The sequence below is a fragment of the Acartia tonsa genome, chromosome 5 (assembly GCF_053477335.1).
Source record: "Acartia tonsa isolate MP-2025a chromosome 5, ASM5347733v1, whole genome shotgun sequence".
In the NCBI taxonomy this organism is placed as follows: Eukaryota; Metazoa; Arthropoda; class Copepoda; order Calanoida; family Acartiidae; genus Acartia; species Acartia tonsa.
The window spans coordinates 15280099-15304118 of NC_137264.1; the positions used below are offsets into that span (position 1 = coordinate 15280099).

At 33.3% G+C, this 24020-nt stretch overlaps 2 protein-coding genes across 19 annotated transcripts in view; both read left to right on the forward strand.

The window, feature by feature from the left end:
- The first annotated feature begins 1771 nt into the window (after nt 1-1771).
- Nucleotides 1772-23312, forward strand: ebo (exportin ellipsoid body open). Its single transcript, XM_080162348.1, has 29 exons — nt 1772-1948; nt 2204-2333; nt 2649-2758; nt 3062-3161; nt 3540-3759; nt 4022-4086; nt 4573-4670; nt 5162-5256; nt 6159-6250; nt 8338-8395; nt 9028-9152; nt 12841-12954; nt 13783-13886; nt 14808-14866; nt 15289-15461; nt 15635-15718; nt 16217-16322; nt 16467-16566; nt 16942-17052; nt 17475-17547; nt 17875-18005; nt 18526-18669; nt 18985-19102; nt 19433-19516; nt 19954-20091; nt 20591-20685; nt 21061-21215; nt 21467-21566; nt 22123-23312. The coding sequence occupies exons 1-29, from the start codon at nt 1869-1871 to the stop codon at nt 22514-22516; spliced, it is 3456 nt and encodes a 1151-aa protein (XP_080018474.1). The 5' UTR covers nt 1772-1868; the 3' UTR covers nt 22517-23312.
- The window catches only part of fmt (phosphatase 6 regulatory subunit 1-like protein fmt), a 46961-nt gene continuing 46216 nt past the window's right edge, over nt 23276-24020 (forward strand). For all 18 annotated transcript variants that reach the window (XR_013879553.1, XR_013879544.1, XR_013879545.1 and 15 more), the window contains exons 1-2: nt 23276-23409; nt 23758-23838. Coding sequence is in view for 5 of the 18 variants with exons in the window: in XM_080160483.1 (XP_080016609.1) it covers nt 23758-23838 (81 nt within the window). In the remaining 13 variants the exon portion in view is untranslated. The remainder of the gene's footprint in view (nt 23410-23757; nt 23839-24020) is intronic.

Here is a 24020-nt window from a genome sequence, read left to right on the forward strand (position 1 = left end):
TGTCGGGGGGGGGGGGGGGGGGGGGTGGTAAGACGTGAGTTGCGTACACGACGGACTGACAGACTTTAATTTGTAGAGAAGCTTCGCTTCGAACCCCAAACAACAGTGGGTCAAAATATATACAAGTTTATTGAACTAAAGTGGTCACAATACTGAATATTAGAATTATATGCACACAAATTAGGTTAGGTTATAATGGCTAATTGTTCTCTTAACAAAAGATTGATACTTCCCCCGTTTATATTTCAGGGTGGGGAGGCTTTAAAAGGGCAGGTTAAACTTAATTATAGCAAATTCCTCCCCTTCATATATTTTAAAGGAGGAATCTCAAATCAGATTTTATACAACATTCAATTTAATCTAATTTTACAACAGGCAATTTTTACAAGGAAGTCATTATAAATCAGAGCGAAGCTAGCCTTCATTTAAATTATGTCCGCTACATTGTAATGACTATATATTTTTATGTATGTATAAGAATTCAATACTAAAAGGAACTTAACAATTAATTAATTAAGATACTTTTTGAAACTGAAAATTTAAAATTAAAGATAATTTCTTCTTCTAAAGTAAAATAGCAAAAATAGCTTTCTAAATAGTTTTAATTTACAACGAATTTGTAAGTTTAGAATCTATTCAAAATAAACTCTCTTAGTTAAATAGTCCATTTTAAACTCTTTTGTATGCCGCAGTTATGAAAAAATCCAACAAAGACGACATTTATTTTTGATATAAAAAATGGTTGTAACGCGGCATTATTCAAGTATTGCGCAAAAACACCGAGATTTGGGGCAAGAGGGAAAACTGTTTTTGTCCTTATGTCAAGTTTTGCCCCATTTTATGATCTTTCTGCTCCATGTAAACATAGATTATAATTATTTTAAGACTAATAAGCGAATTTTGAATGAAATGAAAATATTGAAACCTTTTTAATAATATTCAACGACCGGGTTTACACCAGATTAAAATGTTTAAAATCATTTTTGCGTGAAAAAACAGCTTCCAAATTACTAAACTTGTTTCTTTGTGAAAATATTGTTAAATTAAAAGTAATAAATTAGATTTGTACAAATTATGTTAAGATTAATGTTTAAACAGTAAATAATAAGATAAAGGCAGCCAAACTTGTTGATTAATCTGGAAAAGGCAGCTTCATTAGTTAGATATTTAATAAGAAAGATGTTTTGTTTACCTATATGTTTTTAGTAAATTTATTACATTTTTAATTAAAAATGATGAGATTAATAATTGTTCCATATATAACTTTATTTGAAAGTATAATATTTAAACTTATTGGAATAAGTTTTTAAAAAATTAATCATTTGGTATGTACGTATGTGTTTAAAAGATATTAAGATATTTTATTTATATTGCTACAAGCAGCTGAGCCCCAGGCGTCTTTCTAGGGCCTCTGTATTCGAAGGTGAAGAAACGTAGCTTTAATTAGTCTAAAACAATCCTAGGATCTCTGTGAAGCTTAACCTCCCGAAATTGGAACATTATTTTATATAACGGTTCAGCAGCATATTACTCTCGCGATTAGTCCTTCCAATCTAAAGGCATTTCCTAAATATTTAGGGGCTCTGCATACGAAAGGGGCGACAAAGATAGGGAAAAAGATATCCTATCCCCCAAGATTTCATTCTAATAATAAAATATCATTAAACCATGCAAGGACCTAAGTAAAGCTTCCATAAATTCAGTTCAGTAGTTAAGGAAATATGACTAAGAAGACAAAATAAACATTGCTGCATAATATTAATGTTTCAGACATGATGTGATACTCTAAAATTTTGATGAATTTACATACAACAACAAAACCAATTAATTTATTTATTTTCTTGACGGCCTGAATCATTTACGAAGCTATGGCGTCTACAGAAGAAAATCTACGGGGGCTGGAGACTCTCATGAATGAGTTCTTTTCTCCAGTTACGGATAATAACAGGTTGTTTTTCACGTTTAAGAATTGTTTACAAATAAAGTTGATTGAATGTTTTTTAATGTCCGTCTTTTTACCGTTTACCTACATATTCCATTTTAAAACATCTGGCTTTTATTTTTTCTCTTTCATAAATTGAGTTACTTCCTATGTGAATTTAAAGAAAACATCTTCTTCTAACTGTCCAGTTTTCATCTTCCTATACGGACACAACTTTGGATATAAAGTACTTGCCGTAGCAACAATATTTATATTATTTAGGAAAAGAGAAATAGAACAGATGCTGGCGAACTTTTCTTGTGTTGAAACTGCTTGGAGAGATTGTATTTATTTTATGGATAACAGCAATAATGATTATGTTGCAATGTTCTGTCTAACTACTCTAGAACAGGTTAGTTTAAACATGATTGTAAACTAGCAGCTACTTGAGTGGGGGGGGGGGGCTAGCTTACCCTCCCCTTTGATTTACTTATTTTAAAGCAAAAAACTTGGGCTATGTTTTCAAAGAGAACGATTTATCATTGAAGGTTGGAGGTACCTTTTCCCCATAAGAGGAGAACCATATCGGTTCACCTGTTGACGAAATCCTTCGCTACAAAGTACACATAGAGAGACATCCTCCTTTTACTTTTATTTTAGGATTTTTTTCTTCAGTGTTTATTTACTACAAATTATACTATGATTAAATTTTAATTTATTTATTTAGGTTATTCATAGAAGATGGTTTGCAATGCTGGCGGAAGATAAAAATGTTCTAAGAAAACAATTACATGAAATGCTTCTTCAGAAAAATAGATCTTTCCCACCGTTCATTAGGCATTTGATTTCTTCTAATATTTGTAGGTTTTCAGTTTTTTTCAAGTAGGGGATTATACACTGGACTTGTAAAATACTGGAACAAGTTTTGTAAATACATTCTCTAATGAGTTAGCTTACAAACTTTGGGTACATTTGATGGTGATTGGTTGGTATAAAGTAGGTACCTTAGCACAAACTTTTTCTTCAACAAGTTTAATGTATAGGAAGGGGTAATTTGGTTTATCAAATATAAACAATACATAATGAATTGAAATGCTATTTGAAAAAAATTAAAAGAAGAAATCATAATTGTACTTTTAGGAAAAAGTTAATGAAATTAATTGTTGACATTGCTAAAATTGACTGGCCTCACTTCTTTCCCGACTTTTTCCCACAAATCCTACAACTAATACATGATCAGGTGCTTGTTATATTTTTATACCTGTTTCCTGTCGTTACTTTATGTATAAACTTGCGGTTGTGCCCTTAGAGGAGGATGGAAGTACTCCTTTAAAATGATTGATTACCCTATCTGTAAGCTTCATTGTAAAGGAAAACCATGTCAGTGCAAGTGTTTAGCAAGATTATTAGCTATAACACCATGCATGGGGAAAATACTATTTCTTGTGAAGACCTAGTCAAATATTTTGAGATGATCTTCATGTCGAAAGAAATGTCAGTCCCTCTTTTCCGATGTTATTGATATTTTAAGAGATAGTTTGCTTGTATGTGCAGTGCAGTTCATAGCTGCAATTGGATTTAATTTTACTTGTTTTCTTGATAAAATTAAATATATTAGGAGAAAACCCTAGATGGGCTAAACATGTTGCTAACTGCCTGTGAAGAGCTTGGTTCTCCCCGAGAGGACATCTCCTCAAACAGGAGCAAAGAATTAAAAAAGCTGATGTCACGGCAGGTGTCCCATATTAGCCTGGTGCTAACAACTATTCTTGAGTCCGTGTTGGATAATTCTGGACTGGCTGGTAACAGCAACCGTCCTTCTCCCTCCCCTTCCTCAGGTATACATTTTAAAGCGAGTTTTTTTTTTTTTTTTTGGGGGGGGGGGTTCTTAAAGCGATTTCTCTTTGGGCTGGAGGTATCCTACCTCAAAATAGTTATAAACCTTCCCTTTATATATAAGAAGCTTATCTTGAGCTTTAATCTTGATTTAGGGAGATCCTACATCCTTTTATTTTTATTGTACCTAAATGGATAAATAGCAATGAAAATAAACGAGGACAGTTTTAAATGCCAAGAGATTTAACGATTTTTTTTCTTCAGGCGATTCTGATGATAGTAATTCAATAGATGGATCTCCTTTTTCATCTAGCTTTCAAGACACACGGGTAAGTAACTGTATGTATTGAATAATTAAAGAATTTACTCTTTATTTACATTATACCTATACTTATGATAGGGCAAGTGAATTGTTATACATTATCTTACCAAATAAAAATTATGGAAAGTTTTAATATTCACTACCTAGGTATTAAAAATTTGAATATATTTGTAAGAAAATCATAATAGGTAGGTATCATAATTGTTTAAGGTCACAACGTTTTATTTTAAAGTGCTTTTTGACACAGAAACTTCCCCCTTTTAAAAAAAAGTCATTAAGAATGAAAGAGGGAAGAAGGTGGTTTTTCGTTTGGTTATATAATATTGGGTTCTGGGTAGCCCTGCACGGTCGGGGCTCCCCGCAATGGATTAGCATAGGAAAAAAGCTCCCCTTCCTCCTTATTTTCAATTTTATTAGGAAATAAGGGAGAGGGAAGAGGTTTTTCATACTCGAGAGACACTCTGGAGAAAACCACAATATTATATATTTTCAGGTATTAAATCAGACAGCTGTCACCAGAATAAGTCCAGTGGCCATGAAACTGGACGAACAGTCATTGGTTGTTTCTTCTGTCTGCCTCAAAATTTTTTCACAGGATCGTTTAATCAGCTGCTTATTGTGTTTACTCAAAACGATTAGATACCTATTATAGTTAATCACACAAGACATTCAAAAAAAGACTTTGATTTTCTTACACTTTCCTGAAAGTCCTATGTTTGCGGTTATGTTTTGTCATATGTTTATGGGCAACGAACTGTATTATCTTTGTATTAAATTATGTTTTTAATTTTCAAGCTGTTTGGTGGAATTTCGAACCATTCCCTTTCCTGGGAACTAGTATACCTATAGACCAAAATATCACCCAGAGTTTAATAAAAAATTTCTCCTACGACTTAAAAACTTTGAGTACTTTTATTATATCATGATTGATTGTCTCAAACATAACGTGTCTAAACTTTTGAACCAATAATTGAAAACCACAGAAGGATTACTTTTATTCATCGTCGGAAATTTACATTAATATATCGCCCAATGTCTTATCCCTTAAGATCATGGTACAAAACTGATTAAATGTGAACTGTACAGGTGTTCACCTGGGCAGAGCTCCAGACCGCAGTTAACTCCAGAGTTATCAATTCTCTATTCCAATTTGCCTCCCTCGTATTAAGAACTAAACAGGAATGTACAAAATATTAATTTTAATGTCAAATCTTAAGAGTGAATCTTTTCTATAATCGTCCTTAGAAAGCGTAGCAACTCTATGATCTAAATAAAAAAATTCTACTGAGCTGGATCTTTAAATCATTTCAATAGTGCGCCAAATATTTTAATATTTCGACATCAATCTTATATGTAGGGATGGGAATCCGTCGAATTTTTAGGCCGGATTCGGATTCTGGATTCTGAAAGAATCCGTAAAAAAAAGTGACGGATTCTTGCGGATTCCGGATTCTTATTTTTGGCGGATTCCGGATTCAGATTCCGGATTCTAGCAGTATTTTAAAAGGCCGTCCGTCACAGAGGGATAGCTTTTTTCGTTAATTTATCACTATGTTACTTGGTTGAAGCCTTGATTTGTTTAAAGTGTTGACTTCCAGCATAACTAAAACATTTACATCACATTAGTAAATTTTAAAATTTAAGTGCTACGTATGTCCTAAAAATGTGCTTGGTATTTTCTAACCTATTTAAATTAAATTTAGCCTACCAATTTAGAATCCGAAATCCGCTATAAAAAACGGATTCCGGATCCGGATTCGGATTCCAAAATTGGCCGAAAATTGGGCGGATTCCGGATTCCGGATTCGGATTCCGGATCCGGATTCCCATCACTACTTATATGTGATTTACTTGTCCGATTACAATGATGCTTTAAATGGTGATTCCTAGGATAAGTAGTTAGCTTTATATATGTGGCGCCTAAACTTTTATTCACAACTTACAAGCTTTATTGATTGCTGACTATTAAAACTACTGAAGTGAAGGCAAAAGATCCTATTTAAAATCTTGCCATCGTTGTTATTTTAACTATCATATTTCTCCACAAATGCTTTTTAACCTAAATATTTTGTATGTATTAGGACGATCCTGGTGTAACCGACATATCTGTGCTGGCAATGTCGGCTATTAATGAAATAATGGCCAAAAATTACGTACCACACGATTTTCAGGTAATACAAAAGAATATATTTTTGTTTCCATATTTGCATGGGATGTAAAGTAGGGGTTGGTGGGTGGGTCTGTAAATTACGCTGGTACCCAAACTTTTATAGTCACGTAGGGTACTTTAATTGATTGGTTCTAAACTAGTAGTGTTCAAACTTTTAAACCAATTATTTATATCTACAGAGATAATAATGGTGTTTAACAGCACTGAAGTTGTACATCCATTTATCGTCCATCGTCTAAATTTTACTATATCAAAACTAGGGATGGCAATCCGTCAAATTTTTGGACCGGATTATTATAAGAATCCTTCAAAATAAATGCCGGATTCCCGCGGATTCCGGGATTCTTATTTTTGGCGGATTCCGGATTCGGATTCCGGATTCTAGCAATATTTTAAAAGGCTTTTTTTAAAGGGGGGGGGGGGGCGGATGTGCCACTTTTTGAAACCAAAAGTAAAACACGCATGATCTCAGCCCATAAAAGAGTTACAGCTCTAAAATTTGGCACAGCAATTGCTTTTGTTGAGAACAATATGGAACTGTGAAGAAACGGCGGCGGAACCGCCGCTCCCGCCGAAAACCGCCGTTTTCTCGCCGAAATTTTATTTGCCTTTTCTCGCCATAATAGACAATTTTGAATCATCTGAGATAAACTTTTTTTTCATAAAAAAATTCCCTTATATTTTCACGTGACACTTGTAATATGAGTAATGTGTAAGTGTCAAGTGAAAATATAAGGGAAATTTTTATGAAAAAAAAAGTTTATCTCAGATGATTGAAAATTGTCTATTATGGCGAGAAAAGGCAAAAAAAATTTCGGCGGGAAAACGGCGGTTTTCGGCGGGAGCGGCAGTTCCGCCGCCGTTTCTTCACAGTTCCATATTGTTCTCCACAAAAGCAACTGCTGTGCCAAATTTTAGAGCTGTAACTCTTTTATGGGCTGAAATCATGCGCGTTTTACTTTTGGTTTCAAAAAGTGGCACATCCGCCCCCCCCCCCTTTAAAAATTTAAGTGCTACATATGTCCTAAAAATTAATGTTCTTGGTGTTCTCTATAATTCATTTCCGAGAATCGAATAATATAGAATAATGATAATCTTTGCCTTCAAAAAGGGGGGATTGAAAGAAAAAAAACTCAAGACGCTATTTTTAGCCTACCAATTAAGAATCCGAATCCGCTATTAAAAAACGAATTCCGGATTCGGATTCCAAAATTGACCAAAAATTGTGCGGATTCGGATACGGATTGCTAACCCTAATCAAACAAAACTAACCCTAACCTTAACTTAACTAACTAGACAATTTTGTAGGGGATGTTCTTTCTAGAGACAAATTTTCAAAGGAGGGGTAAAATAGTTATAAACCTTACCTGGACTTGAAGGGTGAACCGTGTCGGTTTAATGATTACCCACAGTGCCTTCAAAGGTGCTCTGACTTTAGTGTCAGAACCTAAATTGGGACATAGTGCATTTCATTACCCTAGGTTAGGTAACTTCATTTCACTTTTCAATCAAATCTAAAATGCAGCGGTTTTTGAGAAAATTAGATTTAAAAATTTCAAGTTCAATTTTCACCCACTAGGAGTTACCGCATAATCATGACAAGAAAAGCAAAGATTATTTATTTAAAATTTTGAACAACTTTGCTTTTATAAAGTCAGTCATAAAACCTCTCTATATATGATTTATTTAAGGCTGAATTTCCGTGACCTTAGCAAAGCAATTGATAAAAATGGCCATTAATTAACTTACTTCAGGAGTGGTTTTATGAAGAACTTTATAAAAGCAAAGTTGTTCAAAATTTTAAATAAATAATCTTTGCTTTTCTTGTCATGATTATGCGGTAACTCCTAGTGGGTGAAAATTAAACTTGACATTTTCAAATTTAATTTTCTGAAAAACCGCTGCATTTTAGATTTTATTGAAAAGTGAAATGAAGTTACCTAACCTAGGGTAATGAAATGCACTATGTCCCAATTTAGGTTCTGACACAAAAGTCAAAGCACCTACATTAGCACTGTGTACCGATATCCTTTGCTACACGGACATCCTGTTACTTATTTATAAAAATAATATTTTGTTTTGTTTTAGGGTTATTTGTATACAGTGTATAGGGGAATCCTTATTCTATTGCAAGGACTTACAATTGGTAAGAATATAACTTACCTATATCTTTAAAGGCAAAGCTTTTTAAAAATATAATTATGGTTGGTCAGTCTGTTCGTACGTAACTGAAAGCTTTTATTGTTAAAATTGTCCCATCTATTTTAAACTGTGTTGATGATTCAGTTAGATACAACTTAGAAAGCGCACTAATTGAATTGAATATTACCAGAACGTCCATATCATATGTCCATTTTTAACATGAGGGTTTTAAAGATATTTAACTTCATTTAATATAAAATATATTTATACTGTTCACTTGATTTTTGGTTTACAAGTAAAAGGTTTTTTTTTATACAAGGACGATGTTAAATGAAACAAGTGAGTTTAGTTAGATATTGACACACATGGTCTAAGGAAAAGATAAGGGAGGGCACCGTTTCTATAAGTTATTTAGCGCATCGTATTATAAACAGCTGAACGTTGATACAAAAAAAACTGTTATTAATTTTATGATTGTACATTTTTATATGCATAAAAAACTGGATATAATACTATGTTATACATAATTTTTCGGTATGGCTGAGAACCGGTTCTAGTCCACCGGATATTAATCAGTTTTGAAGCGATACTGGAGAAGTTTTTCCTTTAAAAAATTTAATAAAATTATTATTATAGAATCCGAGTCTAATGGAGGAAACCCGTTATTGTTGACAGCGGATGATCAATACATCAACACAATAACAGATTTTATTAAACTTTTTGTGTCCGCACATTTAAAAAGATGTGAAGATACAGATAAGGTAAGATTTTATTTTATCTTTTTAACTAATTGGGTCGTTCCTGGTCTGTAGGTGGGGTCAGCAAAAAATAGCTTAAAAACCACTCCAAGACATATTTAAAGCTTCTCTGAAAAGTACCACCACTTCGGACCAGAAATTTCCAAAATCATTTGCTTCAAACAGAAAAGCAGACTACTTTATATTACAGGACTGTTTGCTTGGCCCCTAGCCTCAAGTCGACCTCCCCTTACTTAAAGGGGGGGGGGGGGGGGCGAAAGTGACACTTTTTGTAACCAAAACTAAAAGCCAACAAAGGAAAAAAAGAGTTACAGGTCTGAGATTTTGCATGGCAGTTGCTTTATAGGGGGTACAATATGGAACTGTGAAGAAACAAGGGCGCAACCGCCGGAAACCGCCGAGAAAAGGCAAAAAAAAATTCGGCGGGAAACGGCGGTTTTCGGCGGTTGCGCCGCCGTTTCTTCACAGTTCCATATTGTAGCCCTATAAAGCAACTGCCATGCAAAATGTCAGACCTGTAACTCTTTTTAGTTGAGTTCCTTTGACTTTTAGTTTTGGTTTCAAAAAGTGTCACTTTCGCCCCTCCCCCTTTTGATATACAAAAAAGATAGGTACCTAGCTAGATAATGTTTTTTTTGGGGGTAGATTTTTTCTAGTACTGATTTCTCTTGGGAAGGTGGTGGTACCCTCCCACAAAATAGCTTTAAACCTTTCTTGTACCTATGAGAAGCTACATTATAAAGGAGAACCATATTGGTTAAGCGGTTCACGCTTTTCCTCAACAGTTTAGCGGATTTAAAACCAACACGCATCAAGCGGTCAATGGATCTTATAAATATACACATTTGCTGAATCAAAACTGGTTTTACCTAAATTGTATCTGCTCCTTCTTCGTGTCTAAAGTATTTCAAAGATTTTTAATAAAAAATATGTGATTATTTGACTTTAAAATAACCTTTAATCAAAAATCATCTTATAGTTTAAAGCTTGTAAATATAATTTTGTCATATTTGTTGAGGCTTTAAAACAATATTTTTAACACTTCAACACTGCATATTTAGGATGTATAACAGGGGTTATTTTATGCATTATTAGTGATATAAAAAGCACTAATCCTAATTGATTAGATACTTAGCCGTTTATTACACAAAAGTCTATCTTTTCTGTTCTAAACCATTTTAAATTTCATATGGATAAACATTTGATTTAATGAAACAGTAAGTAGGTTAATATATGACACGAAAGGTTTATTTAAAAACATTACTTTAAAAGATATACTTGAATACACTTCATTTACTATTTTATTACTTAATAGTTACTAGGTAAAGTATATGCTTTTTAATTTTAATTGCATTAAAGTTGACAAAAATTTGATAATGATCATCTGATATGTTTTGTATGTAAACAGTATGTATTTTATCTGTAGCTTAAGATTTCGATAGCTGATTTAGTTCTACACTCTAGGAAAGCTTCACGTACATAGGACCCAGGATGGGTTCAGGCTATTTGATTTTTAGATTTAAGTCTCTGGATGATTTTTATGCCTTACCCCTTAGAAAACAGACCAACTAGATGCTAGGGGCACAATCGCTTTTTTATATAGAGCTAGTATATTTTAATTTAACATCAAATTAATGTCTGGTGTATTAAAGATTATTTAGCAATTGAAAACAATTTTTATTTAATTTTGTATCTTATTTAAGACATGGCAAAACCTTTTTCAAATGTGATCATAATCTACATAGGTCAAAGATTTTGGTCGTTGTGGATCTATAATTATAATTAAAAAAACAAGACTTTTTCTGATGCTTGATTTTAATAGTAAAGCTTTTCTTTATTAAGGATTGGTCTGTCTGTCTATAACGGATAGCTCTTATCATTAATTTAGGCCTTTTATAATTGTCCTATTGATTTCATACTTGGCATGGTTATTCCTTTAGTAGTAAGGTACGATTTAGAAAGCATAGCAATTCTACAATAAGTTTTAAACCTTTTTGTAATAAATACTACAACAAGGTACAACGTTATAAACGAGGCACATCTATAATAAAGTCCTAAAAATGTAGGAATGTCCTTAAACAGTATGTTGTATTTTGCAACAAATTTACTTAATAGTAAAACTATTTAATGTATAAGAACTATTCAGTTTTTAACTAATTAGACTATACTTATTAATAACTTTCCTTTGATATAATCAATTAAATGCCTAATTTCTTCAACAATCTATTGTTTATGTGTTTGATAACTTATACTATTGTGTCTTTCATACAAAATTCGAGTGTTAAATTGCTTATTGTTTCTATATAAACAAGGATGAAAACATCCATAAAACCAAGCTATGAAACCGTAGGACAAACGAACATTATTAATTGTAAAGTTTCAGAACTGAATAATCAGAATATAAATTTATTAAAGTCTAAACAAAATTATGAGTAAATTTTTTTATAAACGGTTTAAATACAAGTTAATGTTTAAGGACATGATTACATTTTTAGGACTTGATAAAGAGATGCATCGCCCATAACATTGTACTTTGTTGTCCTAGGAATAAGTATCCCAAAATTTAGTTCAATCGGATAATTTTATCACATAAAAATATGTTGTTTTAATTTTTTTTTAAATCAACAGTTTAAATTGGGCGTTCGGAAATTCTGGTAATGATTTTAGAGTAGCTACACTTTTTCTAAGTTGTACCTAAATACTACAGGAATAACCTTGCAAAGTTTGAAATCGATAGGAAAATTCTAAATTAACGGAAAAAGCTAACCGTTCCACTAAAAAAGCTAACATTTCCACCTTCAAATCTAACTTTTACTGACGGACAGACGGACGTACGGACGGACCGACCCTAATTATAGAAAAGCTTCGCTTTTAATAACAGTAAATATGTTGTAAATCAATTCTGTCAGTATTTTTAAAAACGAAGCTTTTCTATAATTAGGGTCGGTCCGTCCGTACGTCCTTCACAAACGGATAGCTTTTTTTCGTTAATTTAGGCATGTTAGAGATGTCATATCGATTCCAAACTTTGCATGGTGATTCCTTTAGTAATTAGGTACGATTTAGAAAGTAAAGCAGTTTTCAACAAATTTACTTACAATTTTGCTTCGACTCTTATACATTTATATTCTGATTATTCAGTTCTGATACTATATAAGTGTTAATGTCCGTTTGTCCTACAGTTTCAGTGCTTCGCTTTTATGGATGTTGTCATAATTGTTTAGTTAAATGATATGTTGATTTTTCATTACTGTTTTTACTTTCTAAGTTTAAGATTTCAAGGTAATTTGAAGAAAAAAAGCATTGATTAAAACCAGAAGGGACCGCCGTCGACAATTTCATGAGTTATAATTAATCTTCAAAAAAAGTTTTTAAAACAACTACTGCTTTCATGTGTTAGAGGTAATATACATTTTACATCAAAGGCTATTTTAAAGTCAAATCATCACACATTTTTAGTCAAATTCTTAAAAATTCTATAATCCGGAAGAAGGAGCAGATACAATTTAGCTAAAACCAGTTTTGATTTTGCAAATATGTCTATTTATAGGATCCATTGACCGCTTGTTGCGTGTTGGTCATAAATCCGCTAAACTGTTGAGGAAAAGTGTGGGTTAGCGAAATCTTAAGCTACACACAAACACACACAGAAACATCCTCTTACTTTTATATAAGGACATGTTAATTTTAGTTTCCATTGCTTGAGTTTCTCTCCTCGATGTTCACATACACCCTGCTCCAGCCAAACATTGAAGGATTCAGTGCCTGCTTAGAAACCTGGGGATATGTTGTAGATTATATTCAGGTTAGACTTTTATTTCGGACAGGTTAGGGACTTGTTAGTCCCCAGTGATAGGGCACCTCAGCTTAAGGCCCCGCAGGGGTTAGGCATAGGAAAAAGTACTAACACCCCCCTTTTAAAATTTTTTTATTAAAGATATTAAAGGGTATGGGGAGGTTTCTGGGTTCGACTAGGTAATTTAAGGTAAAATATCTGTATTTAAATGTACCTAAAATTTTGCACGAATTATTATGCGATCATATGTCCAGTCGTTGGGCTGATTATTTATTTTTGATGTAAAAAATGTGTTTAGAAATTAAAATCTCAAATTCTGCTTTCCAAAACAGGTTTACAGATAAAGATGTTATGATAATTATATTTCAGGGAGCTATAGCTATCAGCAGGGAGCAGGGAGAGGTATTACTAGACAAATATAAAGATATTATTATAATTATATTTCAGGGAGCTATGGCTATCAGCAGGGAGCAGGGAGAGGTATTACTAGACAAATATAAAGATATTATTATTATTATATTTCAGGGAGCTGTGGCTATCAGCAGGGAGCAGGGAGAGGTATTACTAGACAAATATAAAGATATTATTATAATTATATTTCAGGGAGCTGTGGCTATCAGCAGGGAGCAGGGAGAGGTATTACTAGACAAATATAAAGATATTATTATAATTATATTTCAGGGAGCTATGGCTATCAGCAGGGAGCAGGGAGAGGTATTACTAGACAAATATAAAGATATTATTATAATTATATTTCAGGGAGCTATGGCTATCAGCAGGGAGCAGGGAGAGGTATTACTAGTCAAATATAAAGATATTATTATAATTATATTTCAGGGAGCTATGGCTATCAGCAGGGAGCAGGGAGAGGTATTACTAGTCAAATATAAAGAAGCTTTATTATCTCTAGTCTTTCATGTAATGAAAAAGCTACAATTCAGGTTAGAAGTAAACTTTTATGTTTTTAGTATTATTTATTTTTGCGGCTGCGTCTCTTGGGGTGTTTAACTTTAGTTTTTTTTCTTTATAAGTGTGGGGATTTTCTATTCCAATATAAAGGGGGCGGGGCGGATGTGCCACTTTTTAAAACCAAAAGTAAAACGTGCATGATCTCAGCCCATAAAAGAGTTACAGCTCTAAAATTCTGCACAGCAGTTGCTGTTGTGGTGAACAATATGAAACTGTGAAGAAACGGCGGCGGAACCGCCGCTCCCGCCGAAAACCGCCGTTTCCCGCCGAAATTTTTTTTGCCGTTTCTCGCCATAGTAGACAATTTTCAATTATCTGAGATAAACCTTTTTTTTCATAAAAATTTTGCTCATATTTTCACTTGACACTTGTAAGATTGTACACTTGCAATTTTTTAACATTGACATGTTAAGTAAAGTGTCACGTAAAAATACAAGGGAAATTTTTTTGAGAAAAAAAGTTTATCTCAGATGATTGAGAACTGTCTAATTTGGCGAAAAAAATAAAAAAAAAATGGAAAAAAAATCGGCGGGAAACGGCGGTTTTCGGCGGGAACGGCGGTTCCGCGGCCGTTTCTTCACAGTTCCATTTTGTTCTCAAAAAACAACTGCTGTGCAGAATTTCAGAGTTTTAACTCTTTTATGGGCTGAGATCATGCACGTATTACTTTTGGTTTCAAAAAGTGGCACATCCGCCCCCCCCCCCCCCTTTTAAGAAAAAGCCCTGTGATCTGTAAGAAAGATCCACCTCGGGACAGCAGTTAAATAGATCTTTCAGTACAGACAGACAGACAGATAAACATCCTACCTCTTTTCCCTTTAGATCAAACAATTAAATATGCATAGCTTAAACCCCTATTCTATCAAACTTAATCCTTTTTGACATATGTTTAGGTTCAATGCCAGTCAGCTGCAACATTTAGACAACTCAAGTTTTAATGATAATAATGAAACAGGAAAATATTTTATTATTTTTATTAATAGGTATTTAAGGTTTTTTCTTACTGCCTAGGTACTTTTTAGGTTTCAAATCCTTAAAACCGATAAATTTTTTTTCGAGGAGGAATAAATAAAAATTGCTACCCCGCAGGGGTTAGAATATACTTTAGGGGGGTAATTAAACCCTTTAAATTAATTTGAATGTATTCAAAAACACATAATTTTGGGGATAATGCCCAAAATTTACCTGAATTAAAAATAAATACTGCTTTTATCCGTCCCTCCCTCCTTAGACGTTCTTGATGTCCTAAAGTTTTTAAGTCTACGAATAAGATAACGTGGTTATAAAACTTTGGATACCAGTGAAATTTACAGTCCAATGTCCCCTCCCTCTCTAGAATGCATACCATATTTTTAAACTGAAATATTTGTTGTCCAGACTGGCAAGTATTCATTGTGTCAGCCATAGAAACCTTGATGAAAGTTGCAGACCTGCTACCTGCTGAAGTTCTTAGCATTGTTGATTCAGGAACAACCAGTATTCTACATTCATTTGGTCTATGTTATTCCCAGGGATGTAAATCCCCAATAATGGAATACAAAATTACTCTTTCTGTGGAATAAATTAGTTGTTGAAACGTTTGGACTAGCTTTATTCTTTGAGCAGAGTGCCTAAAACCAACCGAATACTTAAATCTTTAAAAATTGCCTAAAATCATCCAAAGACCTATGTAAAGCTTCCCTTAAAATGAGAACTAACTGCCGATATCTTAAGATGCTAGGATTTTTGTTATTGGTTGTTGATTTTAGTATGGAAAGATACTTGTAACGTGTATTTAGGGACAGACAAAATTATTCATAATAACAGGAAATTAATTATGTCATTTATTTTTGATTATCTATTTTATCTTATGGCTGATAAAAAACCGGTTTTGGGTCAAAGAGAGTACATCTTTTGCTCAATTCCCACTCAAAGAATGTCGTTGGGCAAAAACATTCACTGTAAGATTTTATTTGATGTCTAAAAACGCCCCCCCCCCCCCTCCCCCATTTTCAGTTTCAAAGAAAGTGATAAAATACTGGGGGCTGAGGGGGGGGGGGAATCTTTTAATGTGAGGTAAAGTCGACCCTCCTTTTTCTCTTTTATTTTTTGAATGAAAAAAGCTGATTTGAGTTTCTCTGAGGAGGGTCTTGGTACCCTTCCCATAAATAGTTAGATATAAGCCTTCTCTGACATTTAGAATCATCACTGCACTGTAAAGAGAAACATATCGGTCCAACGGCTAGCAGGATATAAGGCTACAACCCCATGGAACGACAAACATCCTGTAGCTTTTATATAAGGATGACATAAATTATTTTAAAGAATCGAGCTTGAATCCGAAGAAGATGTATTGAAGCTTGATTATACTCTGAAAGATTTCTCCATGCTACTTCAGCTCATGGGCAGAATGTCTTTTCTTTTCATAGGTAATAACTTTTCCAGTATTGCTAGCTCAAGTATCATTAACAAAAAGTATCTTATTCTACGCCTATTTTAAACAGTTTAACTTTTTATATTAACAAACATAAACAAATGCGTATAAAATTCTTCTTTATAAAGGCTTTGTTTAGGTGAATTTTTCTTGGACCGATTACAAACTGGTATGGACTACATTAAACAATTGTTGGCCTTGGCATCATTTGGATCAAGAAACAAAATTTATCTTTGCAGGTAAGCTTCATTGTTTGTTTTTTAAGTTTTTGATATGCATTGAAAAGCCTCTTACATTTAAAAGGGAAAATATATTTATCGTATCGTAATATTGACAGCTTTCCGCTAATAGTAAAAGGAAATTTTTTTATTTAGTACGATAAGATACTGTCATATTCTGTATGGCTCATATCCGGTTCTTATCCAGCGGGTATTATATTGTTTCGAAGCCATGCTAAAAATTTATCATAGTAAATATTATGATATCGATATCAATAGAATCTTAAATGTAGATAAAATGTTATTTGTACTCAAAAAACTTTATATTTTCGCGTCGTAAAAGTATGGAAGAGATCGTTGATGTATATATCCTTTATCAAACTATTTACTTTTCAGTTGTAACTATCCTGTGATAAAATCTGGATTTCTGGAGGTGCATGTTCAAACCCTGGCCACCCTGAAAGCCTGGTGCCATTGGCTGGCCGCCCTACACTCAGAGGCCCTTAGGTAAAGTATCTAATGGCGTCGAAACCGACTAATATCCGCTGGATTAGAACCAGTTCTAAGCCATACTGAAAAATTATTTATTACATCTTATTATATCCAGTTTTCTACGAATATAAAAATGTACAATCATAATTTATATTAAAACCAGTTTTGTTAGCCAGGGTCTTCTGCGTCTCAGGTCTAACAAAACTGGTTTTAATCTTATAATTGTACATTTTATATCCGTGGAAAGCTGTTTTTAATACGATGCGATAAATAAAATGGCGACAGGATAAATGTAGAAATCTTATGAAAACCTTGTATACTGTGTACAATTACATTTTTTATCATTGATGTTCAAGCTTAGACAATGACATACACAGTTAGACAGATAGTCATCCTGTTACTTGTATATCCGGATTGATGGTTGATATTTAATTTAGTGACAGCACTTATACCTGGGTGTCCTCTGATATAACCTCCAGTATTGTTTCAGCCGTGGTTGCTGTACTTAAGGTAAGTTTCCCCATTAAAAGTAAAGGTGGGATTTCGATAGGGATAGGGGGGGGGGGGAGGAGCGGACCCCCTATAGGCCTCTTAATGCACATGAGAGAAGGAGGAGATTGTCTACCTTCCACATTTTTTGGGTGAGAGGAATAGTTTCTTTGGGCAATTATTTTTTTTTTGGTCGGTGGAGGTTCCCTCCCTTAAAATAGTTTTCTGGACCTATAAAAAGCTTCACTGTAAAGGAGAACCGTATCAGTTCAGCGTTTAGCTAGATCCTTGGGTACAAAGACACACACAATCATCTATACTTTTATATACAGATTAAAATCCTTTCAGGAGAGTGAAAGTGAGAAGTTGGTACATGCAGCCGCGCATTTCCTGGTCACACTGACCGGAACAGTACGACCTCCCAGTATTTGGAAGCTGAAACAATTTACAGACCTCTACTCGGGTATTAAGCATTTAAGGTAAAAGGTTCAATTTATTAACAACAATGATCATAACAATGATAATAATTAAAATGCTTTGCCCCTAGCCTCTATGGGAGTGGGGGTCAGAAAAATAGCGCAAACCCATCCCAAGATAAATATAATATTAATACATGTCTGAAAAATGCAACCAATTCCATCCAGCAATTTAATAAAATATTTTTTTTACCATCCGCAGAAAACTGTATATAATACTATGATATGCGAACAATATCTATTATAAACTTTTGAGCTTAATGAAAGATACTTTCTTAGCACCTGATTTAAATCAAAAATAATTTTAGTCTTAGGTGGAATGAAAATAATGAAGAAATGGCTTATAACTTACATACCTAGGTTTTACTTTTTTGCAATTAAAAAATTATTTATTTCTCATTTGTATGGGCCTCAGAAAATGATTTCCTAAACGTAAAGTTGTATGGGGTTTGTGTACAAATGGAAAATAATTTTTATTCATTCCCAAAAGGCAACAGTTTTCGTGAAAACTAATCTTGTTTAGACTAAAGTCAGAGGCGCATCGGTTGATGGTTCGATCCTTGTGTAACGTGTTGCTGCTCCCCTGGCCAGGGATACAGGAACAAAAATGGGAAGAGAGAAGAAAGCATTTGACTAAATTTTTACGTGATATCACTGAAGACTTCAGGTAAGATTAATATGTTAGCAAGACTCAATTTTAAAATTTGATTTGTAGTAAAAGAAAAAAAATATCAAAAAGCACCCTTTTTTTTTATTTCAGAGGCAAACAAATGGTACCAATGTATTTACAAATATGTCTTACTTTACATTCCATTATTTTTTTTTCCTTAGAGCCCTTATTGGATATGCGATGTTATAAACCTAGTCCAATTAAAGGGTTGGCCATCTGAAGGGCTTTGTCCGTCCATGATCATATCATCATGTACGTTGATTAGAAATATTTGATGCAGAGATACAATAATTTTATTTTATAATAATTTAGAAAACTGAAGGATGAGCCAGCCCTAATGCAAAGTGCAGAACTGCAGAAGCAAGCAGAACCAGTTATAATACACTCACTTCTCACCCTGGGAGATCTTGTGGATAATGTACTAAATGAGGCAGGAATTGAGTGTTAAATAAAATCACATGAGAAAAATATTTGTGCAGTAAAAAAATAATCTTGGAAGAAAGGAAGCTTCTTTAATGCAAAATTTTCATGAAACTTTTTTCTTTCAAGTGCAAAGACAGTGGACGCTTATTTTTAAATTAAATTACCCCCTTGTAGATTAAAATTAATGTTGGAAAATTTTTGACGCTGCGTGTTTTAACCAACCAATCAAGATTATCTTTAAATAAAGATCCGTAAAGTTTTTGTCAATTTTGATTTCCAAATGACGGTTTTAACTTTCATTATTTCTAGTTATTTATCATTTTATTCCTGTTTAAAGGTAACGCAGACAAAAAAGTTGTGCCATGACACTCTGAGAGAATATATTGATCTCAGTCTTTGGCTCTTTCCTATTTATATTCAGGTATAGTTAGTTATCGTATCGTATTATAGATAGACAGCTTTCTGCGGATAGTAATTAGAATAATAATAAGAAAAATTCAACTGCCGTACCTACCTTACTACCTATTTATCTTTTTTGGAAACATTTTTTTATTTCATTTATCTAAATTCTAAAGGTATCTTACTTTTGGAATATTGATTTCTAGGACGATCGGATTATATATATAATATAATGTTTAAGCAAAGTATCTCTATAAACAAGTCTATAATGTAATTATGCCCAACCATACTACACAGTACACATCCTGTATTTAAGTAGGTGATTTTGGTATACATTTTTTTCTAAACTGTGCTTATTTTAAAAGCGTTGTTACTCTATATTTCTTAATTTTCATTTGTCTGCACGTCTTTTATGTTGAGCTTTGCTTTTATAAATTTTTTTATCCTTGTTTTGTTTAGAATCCTGATGTTTGCGAGTACATGTTTAATTTTTTCCACACTGTGTTTGACGTGTTGAAAACTCAAATGGGCGCGGAATATGTGGAACACGCCGTACAAACATTCCTCAATCTTTTTGGCCAAAATCAACTAACTCAGGTGAAGATACTGATCCGTTTTTACAAAAAATATTTTGCCGTCCTCACAGGGGTGTAAATTTGCATGGGATCCTCGGCTAAAAGGGCGGGGGTTGAGGGGGGGGGGGCGTATGAAAAATAAGTTACACTCAGTTGATGTTTTCATTGGGCCACAAGTGTATAATGTATCATTGTATATAATCAAATAAAGAAATCTTGAATTAACTGAATACATTAAGGGGAGGTGAGAGGGGTGGGTTAGAGGGGTATAGGATAGATGAAATATTTTTTGCAGTCGGGAAAAACACTCTGGTGCACAACACGCCTGCAATTTCGACTGATGATAAGTAAAAAAGTTTGAAATCATTTGACTTATACCCTAAATGGTCAATTAGACAGAATGATACATCCAACTTTGATGAGTAATTTTTATTTTTAACATATGATTGTTCTTACCTTATGTTATATTGGCCCAATCAAGCAGTCTAGGCCTTTTAAACTATTGAAGAATCAATTTCTAGGCAATTTTACACGGAGGCGCAATCGGGTCACGAGTAGTTGACAAGTTCTTAACAATCCTTGCCTTCATTGTTTCTGAACCTGGACCTTCATTTAGGCATGTCCATTGTTTATTATTATTATTTTTAGTTTTACATTATTAAACGACAGGGAAATAAAACTGTGTTTCTTCCTATATAGAAAGTTATTCTAATAAAGAATTTTAAGATATTCCGTAATTTTAATCTAATTATAATATATTTTTTTAAAAATTCAGTTACAATTTAACTAGGTACCTATCATTGGGTATTTTAATAGAAATTTGATTTGTTGGTTCCAAACCAGTAGCTGTAAGGGAAGGGGTAATTTTGTAGATCATCATTTGTTAACATTCATTTTATTATCCTTTGGTATTACCTAATGGGTTTGGGTAATGGGTAACTAAGGTTAAATCAATTAAGTATACTATAATAATGATCATGAAATCCTGCAGAAAATTTGTACCTGGAACCCTAAGCCTCTGTCTGGAGAGTGTTTACCCACTAATCCTGGAAAGAAAAGCCGATGCCATAAAGTCTACATTCTACCAGCTGCTATATCAGACTCTGCTTCATAATTGGCAGTTCTTTTTCAAGTCATCTCTGAAAGGTATGTTTTTATAAATTTTTCAAAAATTCAAAGTAAGTCGACCCTCTAAAACCGATTTTAGTTTTTTTTTTAAATAGTTGGATAGGTAGTTTAGGGGGGTTTCTGGAGGGTTTAGTTACCCTCCCCCAAAATAGTAATAACATTTCCTGGACTTTTAAGAAGCTTAACTGTTATATTTTAGCGGGGAGCGATATTTTACGCTTTAGACAGACAGACATCCAATTACTTTTATAAAAGGATATTTGTTTCAGTGTTGGGTAAAGTTGGAGAAGTGAGTAACGCAGAAGTATTTCTACAAGTTATGAGATGTTTTGGCCAATCTTTCATGGACTCAGACATTCATATCTTCAGGTAGGAAGATTTTTATTTTAATATCATTGCTTGGATTGCCCTTATGAGGACGGGTTTACACGTAACCTACAAGATAGTATTTTGGTGTTTATCTGAACTAAATCTTGCTCAAGGTTTTGTTTGATCGTACGACCTTTGTCTGGAAATCCCAATTGTGTATGTTAATATGTTGCGTTTGTTTGGGTTCAAGTCATTCCCCAACTATAACTATTTATTTCGTCCACTTGACATAATAGCAGTTGAAACCATTTTTAACGTCGGTTATGAAGTGGTGTAGGGTCGATATACGAACCTTCCCGGTAACAAGGGGATGCGTTACATGTTTCGCCACGATCGTGTGTTAGTATCAATGCTACTTTAAAATTAGAAATACCGGTCGGTCTGTCTGTCAAACGTTTGTTAGGAGAGTAAATTTCTCAGCGCTATTTAAGGTTACATTTTCTTTTGTGGTAAGTCTCGTCGTGCTTACTTTGTTCTTTTTATTAACCATAAATGAAAGTTAAAACTGTTTTAGACGTTAATGAACTTCTTTCCACTGACTATTATCTTATTTTAGGCAAAATGTGATAGCATTGGAGCACCTCAATCAAAAGTGGGGTTTATACAGCAAGCCAATATTTGTAGAAAACCTGATGGCAGAATTTCTTTCAGTATTTATCCAAGTTCTCATTTCAAAATCGCACAATTTGTTGAGAGAGGAAATTGCTATCGCCGCCTACAACATGGCGGCCACAGATTTTCCCGCCTTTTTCCAAAAGTTTCTCCCGCATTTTGTGCGCAACTGCACAAACCAGCTGGTTGACGAAAATCAGCAGGGCATCTTGGTGGAAGGGTTCACCAAGGAAACTGATTTGCCAAGTTTCGTGGCGAATCTTGGCAAGTTTGTGAATGATGTTAGGTTTTATCAGAATATTAATTCAAGTCTGCCTAGTGGTTCTGTAAAATTTTAGTAGCTAGAATCTAGAATTATGGAATCCTTTAAATTTATTTATATTTTCACACAAATGTAATTAGTAGGTTAAAATGAACGAACTTAACAAGAATTAACTTTCGGGAAGATATTTTTCTTAAAGAACTTCGTCATGCTTTAAAGAAAGGAAAATTTATTTTGTAATTAAGGCAAGCAAAATATAAAAACAAAATCAGTTTCAGTGTGTTCTAGATAGACTAAACAAAAATATAACACAACTCCTAAGTTTTGCCGCTTTTTGTAACAATAGTAGTTTTTTGTGTAATGTGTGATTTGCTTTGTTGTAATAGATTTTTTTCAACAATTCATTTGTTCATTTTAATTCAAGTGTGTAATTAAAGATTTTTATGTTATTATTAGATTTATTAAATTGAAAGTTTCCATTTTTTGTGTTATATTTTACCTCACAATTTTGTTTCAATGTTTACTTTTATACCTACCTAATTTTATTATTGTAAACTAATATTACATATAGTCTTTGTACCAATAATTCGTTGACCAATTCATATTAAAACAGGGAGGGAGGAGACAAAGGACTGTAAATTAGACTGGTACCCAAAGTTTATAATCACGATATCTTGGGTACTTTAATCAAATTTTTGTAATTTTTTTTTCAAACTAGTACTGTTTAAACTTATCTATCAACCAAAAATAAAATCTATAGAAGGGGGAATATTTATTAATATCATTTTGTCCATTGTCTTATCCCTCCAGACCTCTGTAAAATAAAGTACCTGTCATTTGTGCAACACACTAGCTTTTCAAATTTTTTCAGATATTAAAATATCTTCTTTTTTCTACCCATCATCTACTGAATTTATCCCACTGTGATATCCGCTGTCTGAATGATCCCGTCTTGAAGAATTTGGGCAGGTTAGTCATGTCTAGCAAATATTTTAGCGCAGCTACTCTTTATATTTAATTACTTATCTGTATGTACGTCTACCATTTAAGAAAAACTTGGGAGAAAGACTTTTGATTGCATTGAATGAAGTTTTATAAGAAAAATTTGTTTGGCTATCACCATGATCTGTCTATACATTATTTTGTCCGTTTGTCTGTCTTTCATGCTTTAAAAGACGTTTTATTAAAGGGTTCTGTTCATGATTTTCTTTGTGATTTTGCGTCTTAACAACTGCAATTTAACTCACTTTGTCCATTTGACCCATCTATTTTTTTGTGCTTCGCTACTTATAGATTACGTAATCCTTTTTGTTTTAGATGGCTTTTTGGGCGTCTAATTTGGGCCGAGGGTCTCAAATTGATACAATATTAGACAAGGAAGATGTAACTTTAGCTGAGGTAAGTACCTTTATTTTAATTTTTGACTAGGTAAGGGGTTAGGTTCTAACATTTGTGGACGTCATAACCCTGCGGGTTTTATACCTGCCCTAACCCAGAGGGGCTAACCCAGTAACCGGTACACTGAATATTAACAAACCTACCTAAGTAATAAACAAACGAAAAACTAACTTAATTTTGTG